Source organism: Pseudophryne corroboree, chromosome 1 (assembly GCF_028390025.1).
Source record: "Pseudophryne corroboree isolate aPseCor3 chromosome 1, aPseCor3.hap2, whole genome shotgun sequence".
In the NCBI taxonomy this organism is placed as follows: Eukaryota; Metazoa; Chordata; class Amphibia; order Anura; family Myobatrachidae; genus Pseudophryne; species Pseudophryne corroboree.
The window spans coordinates 1,091,721,120-1,091,740,279 of record NC_086444.1 but is presented as its reverse complement, the minus strand read 5'-3'; the positions used below and the strand labels follow the sequence as shown (position 1 = coordinate 1,091,740,279).

The following is a 19,160-nucleotide window of genomic DNA, read 5'->3' as shown; positions in this document are numbered from 1 at the left end:
CACAAATAGAAAGCTTTAGTACTACCTGGTGTGCACTGGCTCCTCCCCCTATGACCCTCCTCCAAGCCTCAGTTAGGATACTGTGCCCGGACGAGCGTACACAATAAGGAAGGATTTTGAATCCCGGGTAAGACTCATACCAGCCACACCAATCACACCGTATAACTTGTGATCTGAACCCAGTTAACAGTATGAAAAACAGAGGAGCCTCTAGAAAAGATGGCTCACTACAACAATAACCCGATTTAGTTAACAATAACTATGTACAAGTATTGCAGACAATCCGCACTTGGGATGGGCGCCCAGCATCCACTACGGACTACGAGAAATAGAATTATCGGTAAGTAAATTCTTATTTTCTCTGACGTCCTAGTGGATGCTGGGGGCTCCGTAAGGACCATGGGGATTATACCAAAGCTCCCAAACGGGCGGGAGAGTGCGGATGACTCTGCAGCACCGAATGAGAGAACTCCAGGTCCTCCTCAGCCAGCGTATCAAATTTGTAGAATTTTGCAAACGTGTTTGCCCCTGACCAAGTAGCTGCTCGGCAAAGTTGTAAAGCCGAGACCCCTCGGGCGGCCGCCCAAGATGAGCCCACTTTCCGTGTGGAATGGGCTTTTACAGATTTTGGCTGTGGCAGGCCTGCCACAGAATGTGCAAGCTGAATTGTACTACAAATCCAACGAGCAATAGTCTGCTTAGAAGCAGGAGCACCCAGTTTGTTGGGTGCATACAGAATAAACAGCGAGTCAGATTTTCTGACTCCAGCCGTCCTGGAAACATATATTTTCAGGGCCCTGACTACGTCCAGCAACTTGGAGTCCTCCAAGTCCCTAGTAGCCGCAGGTACCACAATAGGCTGGTTCAGGTGAAACGCTGAAACCACCTTAGGGAGAAATTGAGGACGAGTCCTCAATTCTGCCCTATCCGTATGAAAAATTAGGTAAGGGCTTTTATAGGATAAAGCCGCCAATTCTGACACGCGCCTGGCTGAAGCCAGGGCCAACAGCATTACCACTTTCCATGTGAGATATTTTAAGTCCACAGTGGTGAGTGGTTCAAACCAATGTGATTTTAGGAATCCCAAAACCACATTGAGATCCCAAGGTGCCACTGGAGGCACAAAAGGAGGCTGTATATGCAGCACCCCTTTGACAAACGTCTGAACTTCAGGAACTGAAGCCAGCTCTTTTTGGAAGAAGATCGACAGGGCCGAAATTTGAACCTTAATGGACCCTAATTTTAGGCCCATAGACAGTCCTGTTTGCAGGAAATGCAGGAAACGACCCAGTTGAAATTCCTCTGTAGGGGCCTTCTTGGCCTCGCACCACGCAACATATTTACGCCAAATACGGTGATAATGCTGCACGGTTACATCCTTCCTGGCTTTGATCAGGGTAGGGATGACTTCATCCGGAATGCCTTTTTCCTTCAGGATCCGGCGTTCAACCGCCATGCCGTCAAACGCAGCCGCGGTAAGTCTTGGAATAGACAGGGTCCCTGCAGGAGCAGGTCCCTTCTTAGAGGTAGAGGCCACGGGTCCTCCGTGAGCATCTCTTGAAGTTCCGGGTACCAAGTCCTTCTTGGCCAATCCGGAGCCACGAGTATAGTCCTTACTCCTCTCCTTCTTATGATTCTCAGTACCTTGGGTATGAGAGGCAGAGGAGGGAACACATACACTGACTGGTACACCCACGGTGTTACCAGAGCGTCCACAGCTATTGCCTGAGGGTCCCGTGACCTGGCGCAATACCTGTCTAGTTTTTTGTTGAGGCGAGACGCCATCATGTCCACCTTTGGTTTTTCCCAACGGTTCACAATCATGTGGAAGACTTCTGGGTGAAGTCCCCCCTCTCCCGGGTGGAGGTCGTGTCTGCTGAGGAAGTCTGCTTCCCAGTTGTCCACTCCCGGAATGAACACTGCTGACAGTGCTATCACATGATTTTCCGCCCAGCGAAGAATCCTTGCAACTTCTGCCATTGCCCTCCTGCTTCTTGTGCCGCCCTGTCTGTTTACGTGGGCGACTGCCGTGATGTTGTCTGACTGTATCAGCACCGGCTGACCTTGAAGCAGGGGTCGTGCTAGGCTTAGAGCATTGTAGATGGCCCTTAGCTCCAGGATATTTATGTGAAGTGATGTCTCCAGGCTTGACCACAAGCCCTGGAAATTTCTTCCTTGTGTGACTGCTCCCCAGCCTCTCAGGCTGGCATCCGTGGTCACCAGGACCCAGTCCTGAATGCCGAATCTGCGGCCCTCTAGAAGATGAGCACTCTGCAACCACCACAGAAGAGACACCCTTGTCCTTGGGGACAGGGTTATCCGCTGATGCATCTGAAGATGCGATCCGGACCATTTGTCCAGCAGATCCCACTGGAACGTTCTTGCGTGGAATCTGCCGAATGGAATCGCTTCGTAGGAAGCTACCATTTTTCCCAGGACTCTTGTGCATTGATGCACTGAGACTTGCCCTGGTTTCAGGAGGTTTCTGACTAGTTCGGATAACTCCCTGGCCTTCTCCTCCGGAAGGAACACCTTTTTCTGGACTGTGTCCAGAATCATCCCTAGGAACAGAAGACGTGTCGTCGGAGTCAGCTGCGATTTTGGGATATTTAGAACCCAGCCGTGCTGCCGTAGCACTACTTGAGATAGTGCTACTCCGACTACTAACTGTTCTCTGGATCTTGCTCTTATCAGGAGATCGTCCAAATAAGGGATAATTAAAACGCCTTTTCTTCGAAGAAGAATCATCATTTCGGCCATTACCTTGGTAAAGACCCGGGGTGCCGTGGATAATCCAAACGGCAGCGTCTGAAACTGATAGTGACAGTTTTGTACTACAAACCTGAGGTACCCTTGATGAGACGGGTAAATGGGGACATGGAGGTAGGCATCCTTGATGTCCAGAGACACCATATAGTCCCCCTCTTCCAGGTTCGCGATCACTGCCCTGAGTGATTCCATCTTGAATTTGAACCTCTGTATGTAAGTGTTCAAAGACTTCAGATTTAAAATAGGTCTCACCGAGCCGTCCGGCTTCGGTACCACAAACAGCGTGGAATAATACCCCTTCCCTTGTTGCAGGAGGGGTACCTTGATTATCACCTGCTGGGAATACAGCTTGTGAACTGCCTCCAATACTGCCTCCCTGTCGGAGGGAGACGTTGGTAAAGCAGACTTCAGGAACCGGCGAGGGGGAGACGTCTCGAACTCCAATTTGTACCCCTGAGATACTACTTGAAGGATCCAGGGGTCCACTTGCGAGTGAGCCCACTGCGCGCTGAAATTCTTGAGACGGGCCCCCACCGTGCCTGAGTCCGCTTGTAAGGCCCCAGCGTCATGCTGAGGACTTGGCAGAAGCGGGAGAGGGCTTTTGTTCCTGGGAATTGGCTGTCTGTTGCAGTCTTTTTCCCCTTCCTCTGCCCCGGGGCAGAAAGGAGGAACCTTTTGCCCTCTTGCCCTTATGGGGACGAAAGGACTGAGCCTGATAAGACGGCGTCTTTTTATGCTGAGAGGCGACCTGGGGTAAAAATGTGGATTTCCCAGCAGTTGCCGTGGCCACCAGGTCCGATAGACCGACCCCAAATAACTCCTCCCCTTTATAAGGCAATATTTCCATATGCCGTTTAGAATCCGCATCACCTGACCACTGTCGCGTCCATAACCCTCTTCTGGCAGAAATGGACAGCGCACTCACTCTTGATGCCAGAGTGCAAATATCCCTCTGTGCATCTCGCATATATAGAAATGCATCTTTTAAATGCTCTATAGTCAACAATATACTGTCCCTATCCAGGGTATCAATATTTTCAGTCAGGGAATCCGACCAAGTCACCCCAGCGCTGCACATCCAGGCTGAGGCGATTGCTGGTCGCAGTATAACACCAGTATGTGTGTATATACTTTTTAGGATATTTTCCAGTTTTCTGTCACCTGGTTCCTTGAGGGCGGCCGTATCAGGAGACGGTAACGCCACTTGTTTTGATAAGCGTGTGAGCGCTTTATCCACTCTAGGGGGTGTTTCCCAACGCGCCCTAACCTCTGGCGGGAAAGGGTATAATGCCAATAACTTTTTAGAAATTATCAGTTTTTTATCGGGGGAAACCCACGCTTCATCACACACCTCATTTAATTCATCTGATTCAGGAAAAACTACGGGTAGTTTTTTCACACCCCACATAATACCCTTTTTAGTGGTACTTGCAGTATCAGAAATGTTTAAAACCTCTCTCATTGCCGTGATCATGTAACGTGTGGCCCTACTGGAAGTCACGTTTGTCTCCTCGCCGTCGACACTGGAGTCAGTATCCGTGTCGACGTCTGTATCTACCACCTGAGGTAACGGCCGTTTTAGGGCCCCTGATGGTTTCTGAGACGCCTGGACAGGGACTAACTGATTAGCTGGCTGTCTAATGTCATCAACTGTCTTTTGTAAGGAGCTGACACTGTCACGTAAATCCTTCCATAAAGCCATCCACTCAGGTGTCGACTCCCTAGGGGGTGACCCCTCTATTATAGGCAATTGCCCCGCCTCCACATCATTTTCCTCCTCATACATGTCGACACACAGCACACGCACAGGGAATGCTCTGATAGAGGACAGGACCCCACTAGCCCTTTGGGGAGACAGAGGGAGAGTATGCCAGCACACACCAGAGCGCTATATATATATATATAGGGACAACCTTATATAAGTGTTTCTCCCTTATAGCTGCTGTATTGTTAATAACCCGCCAATTAGTGCCCCCCTCTCTTTTTTACCCTGTTTCTGTAGTGCAGGACTGCAGGGGAGAGTCAGGGAGACGTCCTACCAGCGGAGCTGTGAGGGAAAATGGCGCCTGTGTGCTGAGGAGATAGGCTCCGCCCCCTTCTCGGCGGCCTTTCTCACGCTTTTTGTGAAAATCTGGCAGGGGTTAAAATTAATCCATATAGCCCAGGGACTATATGTGATGTATTTTTAGCCAGCCAAGGTGTTTCTATTGCTGCTCAGGGCGCCCCCCCCCTAGCGCCCTGCACCCTCAGTGACCGGAGTGTGAAGTGTGCTGAGAAGCAATGGCGCACAGCTGCAGTGCTGTGCGCTACCTTGTGGAAGACAGGATGTCTTCTGCCGCCGATTTTCCGGACCTCTTCTTGCTTCTGGCTCTGTAAGGGGGCCGGCGGCGCGGCTCTGGGACCGAGCTCCAAGGCTGGGCCTGTGATCGGTCCCTCTGGAGCTAATGGTGTCCAGTAGCCTAAGAAGCCCAATCCACTCTGCACGCAGGTGAGTTCGCTTCTTCTCCCCTTAGTCCCTCGATGCAGTGAGCCTGTTGCCAGCAGGTCTCACTGAAAATAAAAAACCTAAACTAAAACTTTCACTAAGAAGCTCAGGAGAGCCCCTAGTGTGCACCCTTCTCGTTCGGGCACAAAAATCTAACTGAGGCTTGGAGGAGGGTCATAGGGGGAGGAGCCAGTGCACACCAGGTAGTACTAAAGCTTTCTATTTGTGCCCAGTCTCCTGCGGAGCCGCTATCCCCCATGGTCCTTACGGAGTCCCCAGCATCCACTAGGACGTCAGAGAAATATATATATATATATATAATATATATATATATATATATATATATATACTAGGGACAATAACATGGTATCCTTATCTAGGGTTTCAATCTCTGCTGATAAGATATCTGTCTACGCCGCTACAGCGCTATAAACCCATGCCGACACAATCGCCGGTCTGAGTAGTATACCAGAATGTGTGTAAATGAACTTTAAAGCACTTTTACTGCATGCTATCTGCAGGATCCCTGAGGATAGCTGTAAAGTCACCGCTACCTTTTTGGGTAAACGTGTCAATGCCTTGTACACCCTAGGGGAAGATTCCCATCGTATCCTGGCCCCATTAGGGAAAGGATACTCCCTGAGAATTCTTTTTGGGAAGCTGCAGCTTCTTGTCTGGAGATTCCCGCTCTTTTTCTTCACGAGAGGAGGGAAATTTACCTCAGCTTTCTTCCCCTTAAACATGTGTACCCTCGTGTCAGGGACAGATGAGTCATCAGTGATAAGCAAAACATCTTTTATTACAATAACCATATATTGAATACTTTTCTGCCAGTTTGGCTGTACTTTGCATTATCGTAGTCGACACAGGAGTCAGACTCCGTGTCGATATCAGTGTCTATGATTTTGGATAGTGAGCGTTGTGAGACTCTGACAATCTCTGTGACATAGGGACAGACATGGGTAAATTCCCTGTCTGTTCTCTAATCTTTTGTATAATAATTCACCTTAATTTCACATATCCAATCAGGCGTCGGCGTGGTCGACGGCGACACCACACACACACACACACACATTTGCTCCATCTCCTCCATAGGAGAGCCTTTTACCTCAGACATGTCGACACACACGTACCGACACACCACACACTCAGGGAATGCTCTTCTGAAGACAGTTCCCCCACAAGACCCTTTGGAGAGACAGAGAGAGAGTATGCCAGCACACACCCCAGCGCAATATGACCCAGGAAAAACACAGCAATTTAATGTTTACCCCATAGCGCTGTTATTATTATCTGCGCCGAATTATGTGCCCCCCCTCTTCTTTAAAACCCTCTCTTCTACCGTGGTATAAGCAGGGGAGAGTCCGGGGAGCTTCCTCTCAGCGCTGGTGAGTGCTGAGGGAGAAGCCCCGCCCCCCTCGGCGGCGGGCTTCAGTCCTGCTAAAAGTGTAAAATTGGCGGGGGCTCATGCATATATACAGTGTCCAGCTGTATATATGCTCTCTTTTGCCAAATAAGAGGTTTATATTGCTGCCCAGGGCGCCCCCCCTGCGCCCTGCACCCTTACAGTGACCGGAGTATGTGAGGTGTATGGGAGCAATGGCGCACTGCTGCCGTGCTGTGCGTTACCCCAGTGAAGATCATGAAGTCTTCTGCCGCCTTTTGAAGCCTTCTTTTTTCTCATACTCACCCGGCTTCTTTCTTCTGGCTCTGTGAGGAGGACGGCGGCGCGGCTCTGGGACGAACGTCCAGGGCGAACCTGTGTTCCGACTCCCTCTGGAGCTAATGGTGTCCAGTAGCCTAAGAAGCAGAGCCTATCATTTAAGTAGGTCTGCTTCTCTCCCCTCAGTCCCTCGATGCAGGGAGTCTGTTGCCAGCAGTGCTCCCTGAAAATAAAAAACCTAACAAATATACTTTCTTAGCAGGAAACTCAGGAGAGCTCCCTGCAGTGCACCCATCTGCCTCTGGGCACAGTCTCAAACTGAGGTCTGGAGGAGAGGCATAGAGGGAGGAGCCAGTGCACACCCAGAGTCAAGTTCTTTCTTAAAGTGCCCATGTCTCCTGTGGAGCCCGTCTATTCCCCATGGTCCTTACGGAGTCCCAGCATCCTCTAGGACGTTAGAGAAAGTTACATTACTTTCTTACTAAAGTAAGCCTTCTCCTGTGGTAAAGGAGGGGGCTCCGTAACTTCTAACACCTCCTTTATAGTTAAAACATGTTTTGAATGCTTTTCGCTAACTTAGGACCTATTCCCCTGGAATCACAAGTGTCGACACAGGAATCAGAGTCCGTGTCGGTATCAGTTTGTACTACTTGTGCAAATGTTTATGTGACCCAGAGGGTCCCCTGTGGATGAAAAGCAGAACTGTTAAAAATCACATCATCAACAGATTATTTTCAGTTTTCTGCCTGAGACTCAGTCCAATCTCTTACTGATATGATTCACACTTTCACGTAAATCTTTCACCCAGTCAGGCTCTTGGTGTCATATTATTTATTTCTTTATTATTATTATTATTAGCAGTTTCTTATATAGCGCAGCATATTCCGTTGCGCTTTACAATTAGAACAACAGTTATAGAACAAAACTGGGCAAAGACAGAAAGACATAGAGGTAGGAAGGCCCTGGCAATACAACTCTGTGTCCCTAACATGGCTCCCACAGAGGAAGAGCTCCCTGCCTCAGGCATGTCACACACGTGCACAATCACACCACAGACACTCCGGGGCTTATAGGGGACAGACCCACAGTAAAATCTGTCAGAGGGACACAGAAATGAATTGCCAGTCCACAACTCAGTGCTTAAATAAAAAATCCCCGTGTCGTGTACTTTGTACACAGAGACTTTCCGCCCTCTCTCTCTCTCTATATTATATATACACTGCTCAAAAAAATAAAGGGAACACTAAAATAACACATCCTAGATCTGAATGAATGAAATATTCTTATTAAATACTTTGTTCTTTACATAGTTGAATGTGCTGACAACAAAATAACACAAAAATTATCAATGGAAATCAAATTTATTGACCCATGGAGGTCTGGATTTGGAGTCACCCTCAAAATTAAAGTGGAAAAACACACTACAGGCTGATCTAACTTTGATGTAATGTGCTTAAAACAAGACAAAATGAGTCTCAGTAGTGTGTGTGGCCTCCTTACAGAGCCAGAAGCAAGAAGTGTTCCTGAAAACCTCATGCACACCTCACACTCCGGTCACTGATGGGTGCAGGGCGCTGGAGGGGAGGGGGGCCCCCTGAGTGCAATATAAGACACCTTGGCTGGCAAATCTACACCATATATAGTCAGGAAGGCTATATAGGTGTAAAAATACCCCTGCCAGAATTCCAGAAAAAGCGGGAGAAGTCCGCCGGAAAAGGGGCGGGGCCATCTCCCTCAGCACACTGGCGTCATTTTTCCCTCACAGCTCCGCTGGAAGGACGCTCCCTGGCTCTCCCCTGCAGTGTCAAGCTACATAAGGGTAAAAAAGAGAGGGGGGGCACTAAATTTAGGCGCAGTATATATAATATAAGCAGCTATAAGGGAAAAACACTCATTTATAGTGGGATCCCTGTGTTATATAGCGCTCTGGTGTGTGCTGGCATACTCTCTCTCTGTCTCCCCAAAGGGCTTTGTGGGGTCTGTCCTCTGTCAGAGCATTCCCTGTGTGTTTGCGGTGTGTCGGTACGGCTGTGTCGACATGTTTGATGAGGAGGCTTATGTGGAGGCGGAACAGATGCCGATAAATGTGATGTCACCCCCTGCGGGGTCGACACCTGAGTGGATGGTGCTGTGGAAGGAATTACGCGACAGTGTCGACTCCTTGCATAAAAGGTTTGACGACATACCTAATGTGGGACAGCCAGCTTCTCAGCCTGTGCCTGCCCAGGCGTCTCAAAAGCCATCAGGGGCTCTAAAACGCCCGCTACCTCAGATGGCAGACACAGATGTCGACACGGATACTGACTCCAGTGTCGACGACGATGAGACTAATGTAACTTCCAATAGGGCCACACGTTACATGATTGAGGCAATGAAAAATGTGTTGCACATTTCTGATGTTACCCCGGGTACCACAAAAAAGGGTATTATGTTTGGAGAGAAAAAACTACCAGTTGTTACTAATGGCGTACCCTTTCCCGCCAGAGGATAGGTCACGTTGGGAAACATCCCCTAGGGTGGATAAAGCGCTCACACGCTTGTCAAAGAAGGTGGCACTACCGTCTCCGGATACGGCCGCCCTGAAGGAATCTGCTGATAGAAAGCAGGAGGCTATCCTGAAGTCTATATATACACACACAGAGGTGTTATACTGAGACCAGCTATTGCTTCAGCATGGATGTGCAGTGCTGCAGCTGCGTGGTCAGATTCCCTGTCGGAAAATATTGATACCCTAGACAGGAACACTATTTTGCTGAACGTAGAGCATATAAAAGACGCACTTTTATACATGAGGGATGCACAGAGGGATATTTGCCGGCTGGCATCCAAAATTAGTGCAATGTCCATTTCTGCCAGGAGAGGGTTATGGACTCGGCAGTGGACAGGTGATGCAGATTCTAAAAGGCACATGGAAGTTTTGCCTTATAAGGGTGAGGAGTTGTTCGGGGATGGTCTCTCGGACCTCGTTTCCACAGCAACGGCTGGAAAGTCTACATTTTTGCCCCATGTTCCCTCACAGCCAAAGAAAGCACCGTATTATCAGGTACAGTCCTTTCGGCCCAATAAGGGCAAGCGGGTTAGGGGCGCGTCCTTTCTGCCCAGAGGCAGAGGTAGAGGGAAAAAGCTGCAGCATACAGCCAGTTCCCAGGAGCAAAAGTCCTCCCCCGCTTCCTCTAAGTCCACAGCATGACGCTGGGGCTCCACAGGCGGAGCCAGGTACGGTGGGGGCCCGTCTCAAAAATTTCAGCAATCAGTGGGCTCGCTCACGGGTGGATCCCTGGATCATTCAAGTAGTATCTCAGGGGTACAAGCTGGAATTCGAGACGTCTCCCCCCCGCCGTTTCCTCAAATCTGCCTTGATAGTAAAGGTGCCCCTACTTCAACAAGGAAGGGGTTACTATTCCACAATGTTTGTGGTACCGAAACCGGACGGTTCGGTGAGACCCATTTTAAATTTGAAATCCTTGAACACATATATCAAAAAATTCAAGTTCAAGATGGAATCGCTCAGGGCGGTTATTGCGAGCCTGGACGAGGGAGATTACATGGTATCGCTGGACATCAAGGATGCTTACCTACATGTCCCCATTTACCATCCTCACCAGGAGTACCTCAGGTTTGTGGTACAAGATTGTCATTACCAATTCCAGACGTTGCCGTTCGGTATCTCCACGGCTCCGAGGGTCTTTACCAAGGTAATGGCGGAAATGATGATACTCCTTCGAAGGAAGGGAGTTTTAATTATCCCGTACTTGGACGATCTCCTGATAAAGGCGAGGTCCAGAGAGCAGTTGTTGGTAGGGGTAGCACTATCTCGGGAAGTGCTACAACAGCACGGCTGGATTCTAAACATTCCAAAGTCACAGCTGGTCCCTACAACACGCCTGCTGTTCCTAGGGATGGTTCTGGACACAGAACAAAGAAAAGTGTTTCTCCCGGAGGAGAAGGCCAAGGAGCTGTCATCTCTAGTCAGAGGCCTCCTAAAACCAAAACAGGTGTCGGTGCATCACTGCACGCGGATCCTGGGAAAAATGGTAGCTTCCTACGAAGCGATTCCATTCGGCAGGTTTCATGCAAGAACCTTTCAGTGGGACCTGTTGGACAAGTGGTCCGGATCGCATCTTCAGATGCATCGTCTGATAACCCTGTCTCCGAGGACAAGGGTGTCTCTGCTGTGGTGGCTGCAGATTGCTCATCTTCAAGAGGGCCGCAGATTCGGCATACAGGACTGGGTCCTGGTGACCACGGATGCCAGCCTTCGAGGCTGGGGAGCAGTCACACAGGGAAGAAACTTCCAAGGACTATGGTCAAGTCAGGAGACTTCCCTGCACATAAATATTCTGGAACTAAGGGCCATTTACAATGCCCTAAGTCAGGCAAAACCCCTGCTTCAAAACCAGCCGGTACTGATCCAGTCAGACAACATCACGGCGGTCGCCCATGTAAATCGACAGGGCGGCACGAGAAGCAGGACGGCAATGGCAGAAGCCACAAGGATTCTCCGATGGGCGGAAAATCACGTGTTAGCACTGTCAGCAGTGTTCATTCCGGGAGTGGACAACTGGGAAGCAGACTTCCTCAGCAGGCACGACCTCCACCCGGGAGAGTGGGGACTTCATCCAGAAGTCTTTCAAATGATTGTAAACCAGTGGGAAAAACCACAGGTGGACATGATGGCGTCCCGCCTAAACAAAAAGCTAGAAAAATATTGCGCCAGGTCAAGAGACCCGCAGGCTATAGCTGTGGATGCTCTGGTAACACCGTGGGTGTACCGATCGGTTTATGTGTTCCCTCCTCTTCCTCTCATACCAAAGGTACTGAGGATAATAAGGAGAAGAGGAGTAAGAACTATACTCATTGTTCCGGATTGGCCAAGAAGAGCGTGGTATCCGGAACATCAAGAAATGATGTCAGAGGACCCATGGCCTCTACCGCTCAGACAGGACCTGCTGCAGCAGGGGCCCTGTCTGTTCCAAGACTTACCGCGGCTGCGTTTGACGGCGTGGCGGTTGAACACCGGATCCTGAAGGAAAAGGGCATTCCGGAGGAAGTCATTCCTACGCTGATAAAAGCTAGGAAAGAAGTAACCGCGAACCATTATCACCGCATATAGCGAAAATATGTTGCGTGGTGTGAGGCCAGGAAGGCCCCAACGGAAGAATTTCAACTGGGCCAGTTCCTGCACTTCCTACAGTCAGGGGTGACTATGGGCCTTAAATTGGGTTCCATTAAGGTCCAGATTTCGGCTCTGTCGATTTTCTTCCAGAGAGAATTGGCTTCACTACCTGAAGTTCAGACTTTTGTTAAGGGAGTGCTGCATATTCAGCCCCCTTTTGTGCCTCCAGTGGCACCTTGGGATCTCAACGTGGTGTTGGATTTCCTAAAGTCACATTGGTTTGAGCCACTGAAAACCGTGGATTTAAAATATCTCACGTGGAAAGTGGTCATGTTGTTGGCCTTGGCTTCGGCCAGGCGGGTTTCAGAATTGGCGGCTTTGTCATGTAAAAGCCCTTATCTGATTTTCCATATGGATAGAGCAGAATTGAGGACTCGTCCCCAATTTCTCCCTAAGGTGGTATCAGCCTTTCATCTGAACCAACCTATCGTGGTGCCTGCGGCTACTAAAGACTTGGAGGCTTCCAAGTCGTTGGATGTAGTCAGGGCCCTGAAAATTTATGTTTCCAGGACAGCTGGAGTCAGAAAGACTGACTCGCTATTTATCCTGTATGCGACCAACAAGTTGGGTGCACCTGCTTCAAAGCAGACTATTGCTCGCTGGATCTGTAGTACGATTCAGCTTGCACATTCTGCGGCTGGACTGCCGCATCCTAAATCAGTGAAAGCCCATTCCACGAGGAAGGTGGGCTCTTCTTGGGCGGCTGCCCGAGGGGTCTCGGCTCTACAACTTTGCTGAGCAGCTACTTGGTCGGGGTCAAACACATTTGCTAAATTCTACAAGTTTGACACCCTGGCTGAGGAGGACCTAGAGTTTGCCCATTCGGTGCTGCAGAGTCATCCGCGCTCTCCCGCCCGTTTGGGAGCTTTGGTATAATCCCCATGATCCTTACGGAGTCCCAGCATCCACTTAGGACGTCAGAGAAAATAAGAATTTACTCACCGGTAATTCTATTTCTCGTAGTCCGTAGTGGATGCTGGGCGCCCATCCCAAGTGCGGATTGTCTGCAATACTTGTATATAGTTATTGTTTACCATGCGCATTCGCATTTTCGCCTTAATCGCTCTGTTGCGAAAATCGGCAACGAGCGAACAACTCGGAATGACCCCCAAAGTCTTTTAGTGAAACTCAGTAGAGCTCCACTAGAGTGCGACCAGTCTGCCTGAGCACATTTTCTAAGCTGAGGTCTGGAGGAGGGGCATAGAGGGAGGAGCCAGTTCACACTCTGAAAAAGTCTTAAAGTGCCCAAAGCTCCTGCGGAACTGTCTATACCCCATGGTACTGAAGTGGACCCCAGCATCCTCTAGGACGTATGAGAAATAAAATAAGCCCACAAAAAAATAAAGGTGTCGACCATTTTCATGTCGACCTTTTAACCCTGTCAACATAATGCATGTCGCCATTAGTGGGGGCCTATTGACTGTAGACCTTTTTAGTTTAGGGGGTATATGCAATTGCGGTCGAATTGCCGCAAATGTAAAAAAACGGGGCATTTTCGACAAAAAAAACCTGTCGAATTGGATTCAACAATGCAATACAGTACTTTTTGACAAAAAACCTGCCGTTTTAGATTCGACTTTCTGCAATTCGACATTTGTCAAATTCGACATGTCTGCAATGATAAAAATGCGGCTTTTCGACAAAAGTATATTCAATTGAAGAATGTCAATTCGACAAAAGTGCTTTTCGACAGTCATTTCGTCAATTTCATTCTGCCTCATTTTGCTGTCGTGATCTAATAGAAAATTTTTTAAAACATGTTTTTTTTGTGTTTTTTTGATTGCTAATAGCATATCTATTTATATTAGAAGGGATTATCTACTTGGTTTGTCTATTTAGGAGCCACAAGTATTATTTAATATATTTTTTAAAAGAATATTTTTTTTTTTTACTGACTAAAATAATATGGAGAGATCAGTGCGTTTTTCAGTGGAAAGGGGTGGGAATGGGTTAAAATTTCAGAAAAAAAAATGTGTGGGGTCCCCCCTCCTAAGCATAACCAGCCTCGGGCTCTTTGAGCCGGTCCTGGTTGTAAAAATACGGGGGGGGGGGAAATGACATGGGATCCCCCGTATTTTAACAACCAGCACCGGGCTCTGCGTCCGGTCCTGGTGCCAAAAATACGGGGGACAAAACACGTAGGGGTCCCCCGTATTTTTAACACCAGCACCGGGCTCCACTAGTCAGAGAGATAATGCCACAGCCGGGGGACACTTTTACATAGGTCCCTGCGGCCCTGGCACTAAATAGTCACCCCTGACCAGGGTACCCTGGAGGAGTGGGGACCCCTTAAATCAAGGGGTCTGCTACAAAAAACAATATTTTTTTTTGACACTTGGCTATCAGCCTCCCATCCGCCGCCCTTGGATGGAGGGGACAGCCTCGGGCTTCACCCCTGGCCCTTGGGTGGCTGGAGGGGGGGACCCCTTGATTTAAGGGGTCCCCACTCCTCCAGGGTACCCTGGCCAGGGGCGACTAGTTAGTGATTTAATGCCAGGGCCGCAGTGACCTATATAAAAGTGTCCCCCGGCTGTGGCATTATCTCTCTGACTAGTGGAGCCCGGTGCTGGTGTTAAAAATACGGGGGACCCCTACGTGTTTTGTCCCCCGTATTTTTGGCACCAGGACCGGCTCAAAAATACGGGGGATCCCATGTAATTTTTCCCCCCGTATTTTTACAACCAGGACCGGCTCAAAGAGCCCGAGGCTGGTTATGCTTAGGTGGGGGGACCCCACGCAATTTTTTTCAGGGTTTTTTTTAACACTTTTGTGCCATCCATGAAGTCGAATCCAGGACGCACACTATTCGTCAATTGGTCCGTTTTTCGACAGCGGGACTGTCGAATCTGTTTTTTATTGAATATGTCGAATTCGGGTCCCGGTGGCCGGGATTCGACTGTCGAATTGTGTCGAATCCAAAAACGATATACCCCTAGATCTCTAGACTGGATACTGATAAACAGAGGAAGCCAGACTGGGGGCGAGCACTGTTCTCTGACACCCTGACTTGTTCTCTGGTCCAACTTTCAGATTGAACCATGATCATACCTAAGCCGGCTACCTCCATACCTCACAGCTCTCCTGCTGTGCAGGCTGGAGAAGTCCCATCCATGAGAGATCACAGCACATAGAGCAAAACACTTACCCTTCCAAGAGAACCGTGTCTTTTCTTCACATATTCCACAAAGCAGAAAAATAACACAAAGCTATACTGCAGGGCAGCCTTTACAGTTCAGGTTTTTCAGATCACCTGTGGGTCTTTCTAATGCAGTGGTAGCCAACCCTGGTCCTCGAGAGCTACCAACAGTTCATGTTTTCCAACTCATCTAGCACAGGTGCAATCATTACTCACTGACACATAAAAAAAAAAAACACAGATGGAGCCAATTACTTGACTTGTGATTCTGGGGCAGATGTATTAACCTGGAGAAAGCATAAGGAAGTGATAAACCAGTGATAAGTGCAAGGTGATAAATGCACCAGCCAATCGGCTCCTAACTGTTAATTTACATATTGGAGCTGATTGGCTGGTGCGTTTATCACCTTGAACTTATCACTGGTTTATCACTTCCTTATGCCTTCTCCAGGTTAATACATCTGCCCCTCTGTGTGGAGACATGGAAAACATTAGCTGTTGGTAGCTCTTGAGGACCAGGGTTGGCTACCTCTGTTCTAATGCGTTTGTTAGGAGTGAATGCACCTGTGCACCAACTAGGTGTCTGGAAAACGTGAACTGTTCGGGGTACTGAGTCTGAGAAACACTGCTGTAGGCATACATGTTTATGTAAAGATAGCTCCTGGAAGCCAGTATTATGAGCTTTGGCCTGGTGTAAGTATTGACACCCCCTTGCCTCCTGTATAGTAGGGATAACATGCGTCAGGTAGACCTCACTGCCACGGAAAGGAATAGACAACATGTACAGTGCATGGGATGACAGAGTTTGCCTGGAACTGGATTCAGCAACAACCTAAATCTAGGAGACCACTCTAAATGAAGTAATTAAAACATTAAGTCATTATGTGTCTATTTACTAAGCCTTGGATGGAGATAAAGTCGCTGGAGATAAAATACCAGCCAATCGGCTCCTGTCATTTTTCAAACACAGCCTGTGGCGTGGCAATTAGGAGCTGATTGGCTGGTACTTTATCTCCAGCAACTTTATCTCCATTCAAGGCTTAGTAAATAGACCCCTCTGTCCAGGGCCGGACTGGCCATCTGGCACTTCTGGCAAATGCCAAAAGGGCCGATGGCCAGGTGGGCCGATTTGTCCATCCATTATAAGACCGGCAGGCTGCAGCACCGCCTCCTGGGTGGCACTGTGCTGAGCGGCCAAGTCATTTGCATAGTGACACGCTGCGTCTTGACGCGGCTGCGTCATAACGCGGCTGAGCCTCCAGGGAATGAGCGGGGTATGAGGGAAGGGAATCTAGCATCAATCATGAGGGGAGCGGTGCGGGTGGGGGGAGCTGATCGGGCAGTGGGACGCGACCATGCCGGCCTGAGTGTAAAAGGTGCGGGCGGGACGAGCTCAGCGGGCGCAGTCTATAGATGCATAGATCATGCACCTGCCTGCCTGCGCACCGAGTCTCCAACTGCACTGCAGACTTCTGCTGCTGCAAGCAGCAGGTGCACTGGCTCCAGCCTTCTTTGCTCATCTGCTGGGTGCACAGCTTCTTCCCTTCACATTCCATGGGCAGGTACTGCCACTGCTGCACTTTCTTTATAGTTTTGATGCCCTTTGCTGTTTGATTATGTCACTTGTGTTTTTTTTAAGGAATTGCATAATTAGTACTAATATCTGCAAACCACGTTTCTGCTATATGAAGTGAAAAATTTATATTAGGCTAGAATTTCTCATAATGTCACTACTGCTATGATGTGAATTTCGGCTTATACTGTGTGCTATAATGTGAATTTTGGCTCATACCGTGTGCTATAATGTGAATTTCGGCTCATACCGTGTGCTATAATGTGAATCTCGACTCATACTGTGTGCTATAATGGGAATTTCGGCTCATACCGTGTGCTATAATGGGAATTTCGGCTCATGCCGTGTGCTATAATGGGAATTTCGGCTCATGCCGTGTGCTATAATGGGAATTTTGGCTCATGCCGTGTGCTATAATGGGACTTTTGGCTCATACTGTGTGGTATAATGTGAAAGAGGCACCAGTACTAGATAGTATAAGGGGTCCTGCTATTGTGGTGCATAATGTGTATAAGGGGTATATGGTGTGGTAAACGACATTGAAGGACATGCCCCCTTTCGAGTGGCCACGCCCCCTTTTCCGGAGCGCGCGTGCCGAAGACGCGCGCTTAGTTACATCCTTCACTTTTCCGTTCCCCCACTTCAGAATTTCCACTTCAACCACTGGTTCTGTATGTTTTAATATAGAATGATGTACACTTGTATGTGTTATAATATTAATTATATTTGTAAGAGCACATAGACTAGGAAGTAGGAGGAGTCAGGAATAATAAGGGGAGGAGTCACAGAGGTGGGCCTGTGTGCATTAAAAATGCCAGGGCCTATTTTTAGTCCCAGTCCGGCCCTGCCTCTGTCACTGTGATGGCTGCTTCCACTTAAACTACAAAAGTTGTTCGACACAATAATTAAACTAGAAATAAGTAGTTAAATCTCACTGTACATTAGCTCCCTGTACACTGTAATGGAGAACATAAAACCACTTACTGGGTCTATAGTCTTGGGATTCAGCTTGTCACTTGGTTTCGCACGGCCACCGCTGGCGGAGCTTCCAGACGCAGAGGATGAAGGAGACGGAGTGCTTTTGTTTCTGGACTGGCCTCTAGAGCTTGCAGACATTATATGGCCGTAACGTTCTAGGAACAATAATGCAATGGTGATTACTATAAGGCTATGTCTTATATACATAACTGGTATGCTAATTCTTTTCTAGAATATGTTTTTTCAAAAACCATTAAATAATAAGAATTTACTTACCGATAATTCTATTTCTCGGAGTCCGTAGTGGATGCTGGGGTTCCTGAAAGGACCATGGGGAATAGCGGCTCCGCAGGAGACAGGGCACAAAAAGTAAAGCTTTAGGATCAGGTGGTGTGCACTGGCTCCTCCCCCTATGACCCTCCTCCAAGCCTCAGTTAGGATACTGTGCCCGGACGAGCGTACACAATAAGGAAGGATTTATGAATCCCGGGTAAGACTCATACCAGCCACACCAATCACACTGTACAACCTGTGATCTGAACCCAGTTAACAGTATGATAACAGCGGAGCCTCTGAAAGATGGCTCACAACAATAATAACCCGATTTTTGTAACTATGTACAAGTATTGCAGATAATCCGCACTTGGGATGGGCGCCCAGCATCCACTACGGACTCCGAGAAATAGAATTATCGGTAAGTAAATTCTTATTTTCTCTATCGTCCTAGTGGATGCTGGGGTTCCTGAAAGGACCATGGGGATTATACCAAAGCTCCCAAACGGGCGGGAGAGTGCGGATGACTCTGCAGCACCGAATGAGAGAACTCCAGGTCCTCCTTAGCCAGGTTATCAAATTTGTAGGATTTTACAAACGTGTTTGCCCCTGACTAAATAGCCGCTCGGCAAAGTTGTAAAGCCGAGACCCCTCGGGCAGCCGCCCAAGATGAGCCCACCTTCCTTGTGGAATGGGCATTTACATATTTTGGCTGTGGCAGGCCTGCCACAGAATGTGCAAGCTGAATTGTATTACACATCCAACTAGCAAAAGTCTGCTTAGAAGCAAGAGCACCCAGTTTGTTGGGTGCATACAGGATAACAGCAAGTCAGTTTTCCTGACTCCAGCCGTCCTGGAACCTATATTTTCAGGGCCCTGACCACATCTAGCAACTTGGAGTCCTCCAAGTCCCTAGTAGGCGCAAGACACCACAATAAGCTGGTTCAGGTGAAACACTGACACCACCTTAGGGAGAGAACTGGGGACGAGTCCGCAGCTCTGCCCTGTCCGAATGGACAAACAGATATGGGCTTTTTTGAGAAAAAAACCACCAATTTGACACTCGCCTGGTCCAGGCCAGGTCCAAGAGCATGTTCACTTTTCATG

At 48.6% G+C, this 19,160-nt stretch overlaps 1 protein-coding gene across 7 annotated transcripts in view; it reads right to left on the bottom strand.

The window, feature by feature from the left end:
- PACRGL (parkin coregulated like) overlaps positions 1-19,160 on the bottom strand; it is a 162,515-nt gene that overhangs the window by 72,749 nt on the left and 70,606 nt on the right. For all 7 annotated transcript variants that reach the window (XM_063921632.1, XM_063921624.1, XM_063921640.1 and 4 more), the window contains exon 2: positions 17,787-17,935. In XM_063921632.1, coding sequence (XP_063777702.1) covers positions 17,787-17,918 — 132 coding nt within the window. In that variant the 5' untranslated portion in view covers positions 17,919-17,935. The remainder of the gene's footprint in view (positions 1-17,786; positions 17,936-19,160) is intronic.